The 16,706-nt window shown below is 35.5% G+C and overlaps 1 protein-coding gene across 5 annotated transcripts in view; it reads right to left on the bottom strand.

Annotated features, from left to right (window-relative positions):
* LOC111054123 (transcriptional regulator ATRX homolog) overlaps window positions 1-16,706 on the bottom strand; it is a 100,926-nt gene that overhangs the window by 4,713 nt on the left and 79,507 nt on the right. For all 5 annotated transcript variants that reach the window (XM_039427094.1, XM_039427097.1, XM_039427101.1 and 2 more), the window contains 3 exons: window positions 14,647-14,842; window positions 12,692-12,768; window positions 3,333-3,494 (listed from right to left, as the gene is read on the bottom strand). In XM_039427094.1, coding sequence (XP_039283028.1) covers window positions 3,333-3,494; window positions 12,692-12,768; window positions 14,647-14,842 — 435 coding nt within the window. The remainder of the gene's footprint in view (window positions 1-3,332; window positions 3,495-12,691; window positions 12,769-14,646; window positions 14,843-16,706) is intronic.

Here is a 16,706-nt window from a genome sequence, read left to right as displayed (position 1 = left end):
TTTGTTCTATCTCGAACAATATGCGCCTTTCGGAAATTTTTGTCGAACACATAATTAAAGATCGCAAATTGGCCTACAAGTTTCATTTCCAACATTTTTCCATATCTCTCATAGTTTTCTAGGTATGGACTCTCGAAGGTATCACATTTAGAAGAAAACCTCTTCCAGCTCCGATTTTTTTTTTTATCTTTTTGGCCTTATAACTCTTTAACGATTGATTGAAAAAATCCGTGCTAATCTTGAGCTCATTAATTATTCTCTTCAATTTCATCCATGGTCTCATTATTTTACGCATCTCCCTACGATTGCAGAGTGTAAAATCTTCAGTTCAATAATAGTTCAGTTCAACAATATATCAATATTGACAAAGAAATTGGGAGGGAATGTTTGGAACACAATATTTGACTTCGCTGCTTTGTTTGAACTAGTTAGAAGGTGAACATACCAAAAGTCCTCATCACTACCCCTTAAGCTTAAGGGATGAGGGTGGTTTAAACGCTGCATTTTTGCAATTCTGGCTGTTACGCATGTAACTGGGAAACAATGCATTTCAGCGACATGGTTAACTAAAGAAAAATGAAGCTAGATAAATTTCCTACAAGTTTTGTACAGTAGAGTTTTGTGATATCTTCTTCAGTTTTCGAGATATTCACTTGTAAAAGTAAAGTTTCTCTTCCAACATTTTGCAATTTCAGGGCTTATTACTCAACAACAATGCATCGAAAAAATAAGTACTGAACGTTGAATTGTAGAGCATTCTATTCTCTTTAATTTAATGTATTATTTCATCATTTTATGCTTTTCAATTTTTATAGCAGCTTTAGTGTTGAGTGTGGTAGGAGTGAGGACTTACTATCCCTGGGAATATTTCCTCGATCTTAAATTCCCGGGAATTTTACATCACTAGTTAGTACCCTGGCACAAAAATCCGCCATCTTGTTAGAAAGTTCCGCATTGTAATAGGAGGATGGGAGGTACGGATCACTTTACTGATCCGGATCAATTATTATTGATTATTGATCTCGTTCACTGCCGCGAGCCAATCAGAAGACAGGATTTTAACTTGCTAATAGGATGGCGCAGTCACGTGACGTGTCTAGTATTTGTGCCATGTAAAAGCATTGTTTGGATAGGCGTTTGTTTGCTAGTTTCCACTCTGTATCTATTCTGTGGTTTTACCGTTAGTGGCCAACCTAAGGAGTCCTTGATAAATTTCTATCTTTAGAAGTGACAATGGGCCCGTTCTGTGTGCATGGAATGTGGTAAATTGCCCGATTCACAATTTACCAGGTAAAAAGTTCCACGTTCCATGGGAAGAGTTTTGACAGATTCTGTACCAGAAACCAGTTCCAGTTCCAAAATCCTGCCCCACAGTTGAAGCGTGGTAAATTGTCCGACCTGGTACAGTTCCAACTATCTGAGCTCTCATTGGTCGATTATTGTAGTCTGCTTGCTTCTCTGCGCATGCGCTGATAGTTTGTTTACCATAGCATAGAATACATAACCAACAATATGATGTTTGATAACCATTCATTAAATGAATTTTTCTCTATAGAAAATTTGAGAGTAATGGAATAAAAGAAATGCACACTTTTTTAGACGGTAAGTTTGTAAAACAGCCTTTCTTCATTCACGCAGCTAGTAAACGACACATTTTAGAGTAAATTAACTTTATATGTGCGCGCTAAAAGCTTGAACCAACGATTTTGAAATGGCGTTCCATGAGAACATTTTTCACTAGTCACGTGATGGAACAATTTACGATTGGCACTGGAACAATTTACTGTACGTACAGAACGTAGTACACTATAGGACTATGCAGTTTGTAAAATCAATATTTATATTTCATTTTTATTACCAATGACACTAATGTGTCATTGGTTGATAAAATGCTATCGTTAACCGCACGAAAATAGTCCAATGAAAATTTGAATGGCTGAGAAAGACCAGTTACACACACATCAATTTTTGGACGTTCGTCTTGTTCTACTGGATTAAACGAAAACTGAAAAACATCATCTGTTTTATCTGAAAGAATTTATAGGGAGGGCAAAAAATCGTACGGCCAAAAATCGATGTGTGTGTAACTAGCTTACCTCCTCAACACCCCCCCTCGCAACACCCATAGACGTTGCCAATTCATCAGCTTCATAATAAAAATATGAATTAAAATTCTCTTTTATAATCAGCTGTGGGCTGATCTGTTCCAATTTCCATCGGACTATTTTCGTGCGGCTGGCCATTAAGGTAATCCTTGTGTTATTCATTCCTTCCAAATTGAGGTGATGACACAGACCAAGATGAGGTTAGGTTTTCACAAACAACTGCAATGTCCAAACTCAAATTATTGCAAACTGTGAATTTTGAATTTGGATGGATGAAAAAGAAGTTAGGCTACACTACTTAGTGCCGGTTGCACAAAAGCCGGTTAAATTTTAACCGTAATTAATTTCACGATAAATAATAATAGAAAGCCGTGGCCTTCTCAGATTGATTCTCGTTGAAATTAATCACGTTTAAAATTTAACTGGTTTTTGTGCGACCGGGCCTGAATATGTAATTTGATGATGTCTAGCGTGGGAAAAATTGTTAAGAAAATTTGAAACACAAACTTGTTTACACCAGATTTTTGTCAACTGAGATTTCAACAAATTTCGGATAAAATAAAATAATTAATTAATAACTAGTAGTTCTGTGAACAGTAGATCTCGTGCGGTTATAAACCACAGCCTGCTCTTATACTGTCCATCAGAGTAAATCGTATCAGCGAGATATCGGTGTGAAAACGGCTAATGGCTGTTGGGGTTGGTGTATCAAAAATGCTAACATCAAAAGCTAATCTCCTTCAAGACTTACTGGCAACAGGACAGCCCGAATTCAAAGCAGAGAATGGTCGAGAGACAATACTATGTTATTCTAGTGATTAATTGCATGCAATGAGTCATGCAATTACTAGTCCACACAGCAGCTGATTTTTCACCAAGTTGAGATATTGAATTGCACGCGTCATGGCATGCAATTTATAATCCACTCGACAGCTGATTTATGATGATTAATTCTATAGTCTGATTTTTACTCTAATATTGGCGTATGCAGGAGGCTCCTTTTCCTTTTGTATCCTTGAAATTCAAAATTTCCAAAAATCTTGTATATACGTCGACGCGCAATTTAAAAAGGAACATAGCTGTCAAATTTCATGAAAATCTATAGCTGCGTTTCGCCGTAAATGCGCAACATATAAACATTTAAACATAAAGAGAAATGCAAAACCGTAGACTTGAATCTTAGACCTCACTTCGCTCGGTCAATTAGATAAATTGAAGGCAACTGACTCTTTGTATGTATTCGTTGTGCTCCATTTGTCTCTGTAGAGCTTCCCTCTGGTACTGCTGCTGATATTGCTCGCGCAGTTTGTCGTTGTGGCACTTGATGTAGACCTGCGTCATTGTCGTCACGGCCATCGAATGCTTTTCGGCTGCACTCTTGTGTGGGTACTGAAAAACAACAAATATATTCATTTATTCACAATTTTACAATGGAAGCAACTGGTAAAAACCAAATAAATATGCTCCCTTAACATAAACATATAGGATATAGTATATGTCGCACCTAGGGCCAAAAATGAGACTTTTCAAAAATATTTTTGCCCGTGGTGCGAACGCTATTTTTCGCCACACAGAAAAATAAACAAATTCTGCCTGACATTTTTTACAATGTATAAGCTCGTAAAAAAATACAGTGCACATAATAAGATACATAACACAATATCAAGAATAACAATAGCTCAGAGTATGTATATACAAGTAGGCTAACAGTGAGATTGACAAGAATAGTAACAGTATTCACATTATGTTACAGTTCACAACTTGATCCAAAATGTCTTCACAACTTTCTTGAATTTCATTTTTGGCAGCTCTTTAACAGCTGAGGAAAGACTGTTGTAAATTTTTATCTGCTAAAATAGTTGGCTGTCCCTTGTTTTAGAAAGCCTTACCTGTGGGATTGAAATATCATTTCTATGCCGGGTTGTGTATTCATTTTTGTTTCCCTGACATGAGAAAGATTCTAAATTAGTTTTGACATGCATCAAGCTACTCATTATGAAAATTGAAGGGAATGTCAATATTTTCAATCTTCGAAAACTTTCTGTGCATTACTCTCTGTTTCTCAAGTTGTCTAACACTCTCATTGCCTTTTTTTGCCACACTTTTGAAGCATGGCAAGAATAGCATAGGCGAATACCATAGGATATGAGGGAATGAAAAAGTCCATAGTAAGCAAGTACCAAAGAATCAGAGTTCAATGATAACTTAAATCTTCTAAGTAGACAACACGAGAGAGTCTCTTACACAACTCTATGATGTGAGGCTCCCAACTCAAACTTCTCTCCAAAGTGAAACCCAACATTCTGACCTTAATATCATTGTCTTCTGGAATATTCCTTAAAGAGAAGCAGATACATTCAGTTTTGCTCTCATTGATGATTAGATTATTAGACTCAAACCATGATTTAGCAGAGGCAAGAGCCTCTGACAACTTCTATCTAACATCATCATAGTTCGAGTCGGAGCAGATTAAAGATGTATCATCGGCGTAGAGAACAGACAATGTTGGAATATTACAATAAGGTCGTTAACAAAAATTAAATACAGGAAAGGGCCCAAAGCAGAACCTTGTGGGACGCCAGCAACAACATCCTCAAAATTTGAGCACTCATTAGCAACAACTACCCTCTGTTTTCGGTTTGACAGATAAGACTTAATTAGTTTGAGTTCAGTTCCTCTAATTCCATAGAAAAAAGAGCTTATCATACAAGATATCAAAAGGTAGGCAATCAAAAGCTTTTGGAAGGTCAATTAAGTTAGCTGCTACTATGTTTCTACTTTCAAAGCTGTGAAGAATAAATTCAACAATAGTCTCAATAGCCATTACAGTGCTATATAATGTTCGGGGACGGAAGCCGTGCTTACAGTCATACAGTGCTGATTTTCATTCATTATTTATGAAATATTCATACAACTGCAAGACTAAACATGATTCGATTACTTTTCCAATAATAGGGACAATAGCAATGGGTCTAAAGTTCTCAGGCTTACTTGAGTCTCCCTTCTTGAAAATTGGTATAACATTTGTGAATTTGAAACAATCAGGAAAATACCATCATCGAGCACTCTGTTAATAAGGAAAGTCATTGGATCAATCAAGCTGTCAGAGACTGTTTTTATAATTTTGTTGGAGATTCCAAAAACAATATATATATATATATATATGAGAATAATTGTTTATTAAGCACTTCCGAAAGCAAAAGTGGAAGGTCATAGCTCTAGCAAATCTGAGGTACCTAATCTGAATATCAGGAAATTGTCCAAGTATTTTTATTTTTATTCTGATTTGTCTAAATAACCTGAAAGATTATGTTCAATTATGTGGGAGGTTGAGTTTATACTTTTTTATTCTTTCAAATGACAATTAAATGATATTATTATAAATGTTTTAATTATTGAATAATAAACACAAATAATGAAAAGTTTTTTGATCAGCTGTTTTAGCACACTTGAAATTTGGCCAATCTGAATGTCAACGTCAACAATGCTTGTTGTCGTCGACTTAGGAAGTTTAGGTTAGAAGTTCTATCCTACTCTGAAAATCAAATTTGAATAATTTATAATATATATCCTATCTGTATTTCATTCATCCAAATAAAATGATAGTATCTTATTGCAAAATACTCTATTCAATATTCTAGAAGCATAAACTGATTCCGTTTCATAAACTATTTTGTAAACACGTTCACATCAAATTAGAATCAGCTGACTTCAAGGTTATTTTACAGCCCTAGGGCCGTAAAACTTTTAGCGGCCTGGTCAGAAAACAATCACTTTCGGCCTCCATATGACGCACGAAAACCAGCTCATTACATCCAAGTGGGGCGAAAAATACATTTCACATTCAAAACAAAATTTAGAAAACATTAGAAAAAGTCATTTGAAAAAATCTGGTGTGGGGCACTCACACAACTTTCCTTGCCGTTATGAAAATTTCCATTAAACTCGTAAAAACCGCCTCGTGTGTCTCCAGCGTAAGAGTTGAGTTTTCAGAAATATAAATTTAAAATTGATCAGCTGACGAAATCATACTGCTTTCTCTTCCATTGAATGAATTAATAGTCATTAAGTTTACATTTTCTCGAATTTCGAGCTTATTTTCAATTTTAGGTGAAAATGTTACTGGACATTAATTGTAGAGATTTTCATGTTCAATCTTTTCCACTTTTGTTTGTTTAAATTGAACATGAATTCAAAAATTCAATTTCAATTCAAAAAAGATTTTATTTCAAAGAAACATAATAAAAAACAAATTCCAGCTGTACAAAATAATCATACACTTGACAATGAATAAGGTACACTGAAAAGAGTCTTAAATTAAATACAAATTAATATGAATAGGAAATAAAATTTTCGCATAGGCATTGCTGCCTGTGTGCGAAAATGAGTCCAAGGTAGGTATCTTTATTGGTTACTCTTGTACAATATATACTTATTAACTTATCAACTTATTATTTTTTACTCATTTACTAATAACTACAAAAATGATAAAAAATGAAGGAAAGAAATAAGCCCCAATCCCCAACCGTTCCCTATCAAAAATTGTATTCGTAAATATGTAGTAATTTTACATATATAAATATATATAAAATGGTACAGTAATAATTATATTATATATGTATAATTAAATAAAATGATTATTCATATTTAAGCTGTACTAAAAATGAATCACCTGCCCACTCTATCCCAGTCCCCGATTAACCCCCCAAACCCCGACCCCAATTGCAGAAGAAGAAACACAGAAAAAAACTCGGCGAAACACATTCACACAAACACACACACACACACACACACACACACACACACACACACACACACACACACACACACACATGAAGCCTCAATAGGATTATTTTGAATAAAAAAAAATATTAAAATATTTTTTAAGATTGTTTAATAACAATTATTATTTTTAAGACTAAACTGAATTCATCTAGATTACAATCTAGAATCTGTACTCCGAAGTGATCAATCTCTCACAGCACTCATCTCTTCCAATACTCGAAATCCACCTTTTGACAGCTATTTTAAATGAAGATATCGTATAGTTGGCGAAATCCGCTGGAGCTATTGGAAGATGTTTCACCAAAACGTGAGCTATATAGTAGGAGTTGGTAATAAATATAGTTCTATTTACTCTAGGCATTTGAATATTATACTGTACTGCTCTCCTAGTTGCATGACTATGTGTAATGGTATTGAATATGCTAGCATGATTCTTGAATATGTACGATGCCAAGGTTCTAACATATAATTGTCTGACATCAAGCACCTTCATATCCTCAAACACTGCGTTGGATGGGTAATCTCGACGCCTTCCAAGTGCAGATTTTATTATAAGTTTCTGGGTGGTGAATAGTGGGTTCAAAATAGATCTGTATCCTCCTCCATAAGCTAGAATTCCCCCTTCAATAATGGACTGTACAAACGCATAGTAGATTGTTTGGAGTTCATTCCTATTCAGATATTCTCTGAGTTGCCGAAAAACATAAATCATTTTTCTCAGTCTACTGTTCTGATAAGCAACATGTGCAGTCCAATTAAGTCTGTTGTCCAGAATGACACCCAAATACTTGTAAGAGTTCACCCTTCCAACCGATGCACAGGCACAAGAGTCATTTTCAATGTTCCCACATGTATGGAGTTTGATTCCTTCAACTGATGTGTCACTTGAGTCCCGAAGGGAAATCGGCATTATCTTTGTCTTGCTAACATTTAGTGTTAGAACATTATGGTCAAACCATGACTTCAAAGTGGCTAAATCACATTTTGCCCTATGCAGTACAGTTTCCCAATCAGGTCCCCTAACAAGGACAGCAGCATCATCCGCAAAAAGGTAGATCCTACTATTTAAGTTCACTTTTGCAAGGTTATTTACATAGATTAAAAATAATAATGGACCCAAGGTGCTACCCTGGATAACTCCATATTCTACCTCTTTTAACTGACTGTTTACTCCATTTATGACAGTTAACTGCTTGCGGTTACTAAAGTAGGAATTGAACCAATCAAGTGGAACTCCATTTATCCCCATAAGTTCCATCTTTTTAAGCAATTTTCCTCTATCAACGGAATCAATGCCTTAGCCAAGTCCAAGAATATTAGAGCACTCTTTTCATTGTTACCTATAGCCAAATTCAGGTCTCTAGTTATAGAAAAGAGGGCATCTGAGATATTTTTTGATTTTCTGAACCCATATTGGGAGGTAGTTAGTAATTCATTACTTTCAATGTATCTTGTTAATTGATCTTTTACTATTTTTTCAAGAATTTTGGAAAATATGCTAAGCAGGCTGATTGGACGAAAATTTGAACTCTCTCTAATATCTCCTGACTTGAACAATGGGACTACTTTTGCTATTTTGAAAGCATCAGGAAATATACCAGAGGTAATGCTTAAGTTGACAATATGTAGAAGCGGAGCAGATAAACTGTCAAGTTAGACTTCAGAGTATCGGAAGAGATACAATCATAGCCAGGAGCCGAGCCGCCGCGCAAGGAGTTAACATAGTTGCGCAATTCAGTATTATCTATAGTGCGAAGGTTGAATCTACTGTGCACTGCATAGTCTGAGTCATTGACAACCGGTGGGCCAACAGGGTTAATTTTGCTAGCTAGACTACTTCCCACGTTGGAAAAATAATTATTGAATTCATCTGCAACCTGTTTTCTTTTGTCTTCTAAATATGTCTTACCTGATGTATACTGGTCCAGTGGAAAAGGGTCTTTGTTTTTTCTCTTACCTGAAATTTCATTTACTGTTTGCCAAAAAAGTTTAGGGTTATTTTTTGAGACAAAAATTTTAGATTTGTAGTATTGGATCTTAGTTCTCTTTATTAACGAATTCAAGTGATTTCTGTAAGTAATGTAGTAATTTTTGAGTTGTTGATTGAAGGGTTGATTTCTGAGCTGTTTACTTATTTTATCCCGTTCTCTAATAGAGCGTAATAAACCGTCTGTCATCCAGGGCTTTAATTTTACCTTTCTGTTACTACTTTTTCTGTTTTTGTAGGATTTACATATGAATTCATCTAGTGTGGAGAAAAACAAATTGCATGATGAATTTATGTCTTGAGAACTAGTAACATTACTCCAAACACACTTGCTGATTAACTCATGAAGAGTTTTTTTGTCAATATATTTATCTTCTTTTTTTGATGAATTGATTCTTGGGAATGAAATTTCCAATACAATACTGAAATGGTCGGTTACATCAGTCATGACTACCGCTGTTTTTAGACTATCACAGGTCTCGTGTCTGACAAAGATATGGTCTATGCATGACTTACTGTTTCCTTGTACCCTCGTATATTTATCAATGCCGCTCATGAAACCATTTTCATACAACATATCAAGATATCTTTCTGTTTTATTATCTGCTTGTAGTATATTGGCATTAATGTCACCCATCAGAATACAGAAGCTATTTATATTGAAAGAGTTATAATAGTTATGCAATGCTTCGGTGAATTCATCCAGATCACTGTCGTGAGTACGATAAACCGAAAGAAGGTTTATATTTTTTCCCTGGAATGATATATCTATACTTAAACCATACACGTGGGCCAGCTCCATCTGTCTACATTCATTCACACTCACTCCCTCCCTCACATACACAAGCACTCCATCATTTCTGTTTCTCCATCCGCTTGTTTGAAAACCCTGTAACCCTCTAATTGAATACCCGCCGTATCATCCCCCAACCAAGTTTCTCCCAGCATTATCACATCCCATATTACGTTACTTCCTTGTAGATAAGCTATGAAGCTATCGAAGTTTTTATTGAAGCTTCTGATATTCAAGTATATGAACTTTAGGAAATGTTCACCATTGGAAAAAACGTTATTCACCTCAAAAGCTTCAATACTTTTACATTCAATATGTCTATATTCATCCAAGTGAATGTCCCTGAATGTCATAGAAGAATATATTAAGAATAAACTAGTTAGGGAAGAACACGAAGAAAGAATTTATGGTGATAAGAAAGATAATTGGAAACCCGACCGATAACGGCTCAACGACCAATGCGACCGTTGAAGAAAAGAAAAAAAAAACCCTACCTCGCTCAGCCCTCTCAAGAAATAATATAATAAAGACCTACAAACCCCAACCAAAAATGTATAGAAAAATAATGTAAATATGAAGTAATAAATAAGAGACATATCTATTGATCATGAGTTAAGGAATTGTAAACAAAATTGAATAAATAAAATAGATGAAGCCTGATAATTGGAAATCTAAAATCAAACTTTACATAGATGGGGCGGAGCTCCTGAAATTTTTACAGATATGAGACTTGGTAGAGCTTATCAATAACTATTTCAGGTATAAATTTTATCGAAATCGTTGGAGCCGTTTTTGACATCATTTGCGCAATTTTAGCCGCCATGTTGAATTGCATTTGATCGAAATTTTTCGTGTCGGATCCTTAAGTATAAGGACCTTGAGTTTCAAATTTCAAGTCATTCCGTTAATCGGGAGATGAGATATCGTGTACACATACATACATTCACTCATATATATACAAACACATACAGACCAATACCCAAAAACCACTTTTTTAGACTCAGGGGACCTTGAAACGTATAGAGATTTAGAAATTGGGGTACCTTAATGTTTTTCCGGAAAGCAATACTTTCCTTACCTATGGCAATAGGGCAAGGAAAGTAAAAAACTACTTGAGAAGAAAGTTGAGATACTACAGGTGAAATTCACGTCGTCAGTGGAAATGATAGGACAGAAATGTTGCCACTTTTCGTTTCTATCGCCTTCGATAGTGCATAGCTGTGATTAGAATCATCCCAGTATATATAAGATGATCTAATATTAAAATTGGTGATTCTTGTTATTCGAGAACTAGCTTCTTTGATCACATGATCTTTATAAATGAATGAAATAAGTCCCAAGGCATACAAGAGCAGTCTGAAAAGTTCCGACCTAATTTTTGGCGTAGATTGGATTAGATATCTTTATGAATGTACTTTACAGCATATACTGGCTTATTCACTAATTAATAATAAACGAAAATCCCAATTAAATGCTGTAAATCCCCCCTGAAGACTTCTGCTACTGCAAATATTGACAACAGGGTGAACAGCTAGATGGAAATTCGATCTGTACACTAATTTACATTAAAATGACAGTGTTGCTAATTATTCAACGAATTTTACAAAGTATAAAGATTACTTGATAAGAATTAAGATTGAATATCGATAATATGATATTGTGATGTAACTACATAAATCGACAGTGTTTCAACAAATAATTGTCGATTCTCTGAAAAGGATATAAAATACTATCCTTCCCATTAATACTTCGACCTGGTGTATAGAGAAATAAGAGATTAGAGGGAGAGGAGATTTATGGCAAATTACTTGAACACCACTAGCAGTACATTAGCGTAATAGTATATTTCGCACCTAGGGCCGAAAATTAGACTTTTCCGGCTCGAAATCGGTTTTCAAGAAAAGATTGAGAGCTAGAAAAACATTTTTGCCCATGGTGAGAGCGTTATTTTTCGCCACACAGAAAAATAAACAATATTATAAATATGAGATAATTGTTTATTAGGCACTTCCAAAAGCAAAACAGGAAGGTCATAGCTCTAGCAAAATCTGAGGTAATCTGAATATCAGGAAATTGTCCAAGTACTTTTATTTTTTATTCTGATTTGTCTAAATAACCTAAAAGATTATGTCCAATTATGTAAGAGGTTGAGTTTATACTTTTTATTCTTCAAAATGACAATAAGATGATATTATTATAAATGTTTTGATTCTTGAATAATAAACACAAATAATGAAAAGTTTTTTGATCAGCTGTTTTAGCACACTTGAAATTTGGCCAATCTGAATGTCAACTTCAACAATGCTTGTTGTCATTGACTTCGGAAGTTTAGGTTAGAAGTTCTATCCTACTCTGAAAATCGAATTTGAATAGTTTATAATATATATCTTATCTGTATTATATTCATCCAAATAAAATGATAGTATCTTATTGCAGAATACTTATTCAATTCTAGAAGCATAAACTGATTCCGTTGCATAAACTATTTGTTAAAACGTTCAGCATCATGGATATTGCCCAAGTAGTTTCAAAATTATCCACCAGGTCTCGTGATAAACGATTAAACGCAGGTTTGAAGTTAGATTCTATTATTCTCTGAAAATTGAATTTGAATAGTTTATAATATCTTATTTGTATTTCATTTATCCAAATGGAATGATAGTATCTTATTGCAAAATACTTTATTCAATTCTAGAAGCATAAACTGATTCCGTTTCATAAACTATTTTGTAAACACGTTTACATCAAATCAGAATCAGCTGACTTCAAGGTTATTTTACAGCCCTAGGGCCGTAAAACTTTTACCGGCCTGGTCAGAAAACAATCATTTTCGGCTTCCATATGACGCACGAAAACCAGCTCATTACATCCAAGTGTGGCGAAAATTAAATTTTCACTTATTTGTACACACGACCATCTGTTTAAGACATGGTTTAAGCTTCCTATTTCTGTTTTTAAACGAATTTCGGATAATATTTCGAAAGCTGTGATTATTTGTTCCTGTACTTGTAGATCACTCACCTTTACATCGATCATTTTCATCATGTTGCCGTAGGTATCTGGGGGCAACGAGCTTCTCACAATGTTGAAGTTCAAAGCTGCAATAATAAAACAGAAATAGAAAGTCAGCCAAAACAAAACTTTAACAAAATCCACAGGTAACACTCTATGGCTCTAAATACAGTATTATTATATTGTAATTTCTATCAATCCTGATCTGCACCTTGCACCTTGATAAATAATTTCCAAAAAGTAGTGATGTCAGAGGAAGTGACCGGTGAGTGTTTCTCTCTGTTATTTAAACAATTTTTCTTAATTCATTTACAACTTTTCAATCAATCAAAATCAGTTCATTATCAACTGTTGTACAAAACTTAGTACTTGAATATTTAATTAGTATACAGTCCATTCTTTGCTATCAGAGCTATGTAGTCCATATATTCATATAGACATTCCAATTTTAAATTGCTTCTAATTCATTGTTTATCATTAAAGGCAAAATAATTAAAATTCATGAAAGAAAACAGTTTTGATATTAATGAAGCAAAATAATGCGGCAATTTAATTTAATTTTAATTCAATTATTATCTATATTATTATAGGCTACTTGTACTGTTACTTTCCCACACACAGATCCGTCTATGTGGGGAAAATATTCACAAATTTGTTTTTAGATATGTTGTCTACGTTAATGTATCTTGTGACTTGTATTGTGAATTGAATTGAAAATTGAATAAATAATTGAAAAAAATACACGTAGGGGATAGGAAATACACGAATGATGCATCATCACGTCTCAACTACTGGACTGATAACATGAAATTTTCCATGCAATTCTTAATCTACCAAGGATGTTAATAGGCCTATTTTAAATTCTCCAAGATATCAGTAGGTCAAGTTTTCAGTTTGTCAAGTTTTTAATTAGACCCATGCGGAGCACGGGTTACCTGCTAGTTTTCAAATATGGTGGTTTACATAAGAGGATCGCTCCAAAATTATACTATTTTGTAAAGCCCTGTATTTGGAAGCTCTAGAAACTCGGGACCTCTAGGCTTGAAACTTTCATCAGTTTCCGGGTTTGAACCCGGCACCTCTAGGCTAAAAACTTTTGTTAGTTACCGGGTTTGAACCTGGGTCCTCTAGGCTAAAACGCTGTTAGTCACCGGGTTTGAACCCAGCACCTCTAGGCTAAAAACTTTTGTTATTTACCGGGTTTGAACTCGGGACCTCTAGGCTAAAAACCTTTTACGGTGAGTTCCACGTTATAATGGCAGTGTTTGTTTAGCAATGGTATTGCTATCCTTGTCTATCATTCAACAAAGCGGAGAGCGCTATCTCTTTCTCGCTTTGCTCTGTTGCCAGATCGTCTTTTAACATTGTAGAATTGATAATTAATTAACAAAATATTTAATCTTGATATTAATGTAAATTTATTAAGAAATGATTGAAAAATATAGTTTCTTGCTTAATAAAATATAATTGATTACTTTAAACGAGAATGACCATTTAATATTACATCAATAAACCTGTATCTGCTACCGTCCATAGAAGGCATTGACAAGACAGAGGATCGGTAACGTTGTTCTCCTTTCTTTCACCACTGCCATTATAACGTAGACCTCACTATAGGTGATTCACTAATAACCCGTGACCTCCAGGCTTAAAACTTTCGTTAGTCACCGGGTTTTAACCCGAGACCTCTAGGCTAGAAACTTTAATTAGTTACCGGGTTTGAACCCGGGACCTCTAGACTAAAAACCTGTTAGTTACCGGGTTTGAACCCGGGACCTCTAGGCTAAAAACCTGTTAGTTACCGGGTTTGAACCCGGGACCTCTAGGCTAAAAACCTGTTAGTTACCGGGTTTGAACCCGGGACCTCTAGGCTAAAACCCTGTTAGTTACCGGGTTTGAACCCGGGACCTCTAGACTAAAAACCTGTTAGTTGCCGGGTTTGAACCCGGGACTGTTTGACTCACCTGCCGCTGGAATCTGGTGCGACGGCTGAGGACCTCCAAATCCTCTCTTCTTCTCGTTCTCATAGTCTTCCCAGGCGGCTTTTCTCTCCTCTTCGTCTAATTCCTCTTCTTCCACGTGATCCAGCAGTGAGTCGTGCTCGAAGATTTTGAAAATCCACTTTTTGTGCTCCTGCAGGATGTCGGCCATTAGGCGGTCCTGAAATATTCATTCACAACTCAACTTTATTCAAAACATACAACTTTCATTCATTCATCCATTTACACACACAAGATACAAATCAAAACTTGAAATTTTCTACAACAACACACAGGCCCGGTTTTACAAAAGCCGTTTAAATTTTAACCGTGATTAATTTCACGAGAACCAATCAGAGAAGGCCTTTTTGATAAGACGGCTTTTCTGATTGACTGATAAACTTAAAACTTGATCAACTGAAATTTCGAAGAATTTAAAATGGGCCTATAACCATCTTCGGTAAATTAAGAATCTATATGAGAAATTTAAAGTTAATCAGTCCGGTAGTTCGAACGTGATGATGCGTCATACGTGAATTTCCTATCCCGTACGTGTATAATCCGGTTCTTGCCTTTATTATAGAATAGATTATTTTTCAACAGTTGAATCCAAAACATAATGAATCCTATTTCATTTTATCAATGTACTGTTTTATTGTATTATTTTATGACCACTGTTGTCTGTGACTTGTGCAGCCCGGGTCCTGTAGCTTTGTCTATCGGCGGAGGGTCACTATACTACAATACTACCCGTTTTAAAAACATCCAGCATTTTTGAAAATGTATCTTTCCATAAGCAACAGATGCTCTTTTGTATTTTCTCAAAAGCAACGTGTTGCATCTGGAAAGATACACTAGTAATTCTGTGAACAGTAGACCTCGCGCTCAGTAAGTCATATTAACCTGTTGTTTTCTCCAAAATTATTAAATAATTTATCAATTTAAAATGTCTAGAAAAAATCCTAAATAAACATAGAGCTTTCTGTCCTATCGCACCGTGACGCGTCGTCCCGGAATGTGAGTGTGAGCGCTGTTATCAGGTCTGGCTGCAACTGTCTACAACGTTGATGGAAAGATACATTTTCAAGATGTTCGATGTTTTTGAACGGGTAGTTTAAAGGTGCGTACAGACTTTCGCTCTGCTCCGCAACCGAACGTCACTCCAGCAGAGCGATTGATGATCGACCGGGGAGCAACAGTGGTTCGACCGGGGAACGCGAGAAGATCTAACACCTTTCGTAACGTTCATGATGGGTGCGTGGGCGGTGCGACTGTGGTTCGATGGTGGTACGAGGGCGGTACGAGGGAGGAGCGTGCTCGGTGCAGGTTGGAAGCGCGAATATGTGTACGCAGCTTAATAGTCAAATGTCTACTAACGTTGATGGAAAGATACATTTTCAAGATGTTCGATGTTTTTGAACGGGTAGTATTATAGTCCACTAAACAGCTGATTTATGATGAATAATTCTATATTCTGATTTTTACTCTAATATTGGCGGATGAAGGAGACTCCTTTTTCCTTTTATATTATCCTTGAAATGCAAAATTTCCAAAAACCTTGTATATACGTCGACGCGCAATTTAAAAAGGAACATAGCTGTCAAATTTCATGAAAATCTATTACCGCGTTTCGCCGTAAATGCACAACATATAAACATTTGAACATTAAGAGAAATGCCAAACCGTCGACTTGAATCTTAGACCTCACTTCGCTCGGTCAACTTTAATGTATCTTTCCCTGAGCAAAAGATGCTCTTTTGTATCTTCTCAAGAGCAACGAGTTGCATCCGAAAAGATACACAAGGAGCTTTAATGTATCTTTCCATAAGCAACAGATGCTCTCTTGTATTGTCTCAAAAGCAACGTGTTGCATCCGAAAAGATACACAAGGATCCTTTCGGAGTTACGTCATTTTAGCACAACACAGCCTATCAGCTGACATTCGTTCATCATGCTCTTTCCATTGTTGGTGATACGTTGCAACTCTCTCATTCATAGTGTGTAGGGAGCTTCCTCCATCTAGGTACTCTGGATCCTTGTTTTTG

Source organism: Nilaparvata lugens, chromosome 1, assembly GCF_014356525.2.
Source record: "Nilaparvata lugens isolate BPH chromosome 1, ASM1435652v1, whole genome shotgun sequence".
NCBI classification, from domain to species: Eukaryota; Metazoa; Arthropoda; class Insecta; order Hemiptera; family Delphacidae; genus Nilaparvata; species Nilaparvata lugens.
This window is presented reverse-complemented; position numbering and strand designations above follow the sequence as displayed.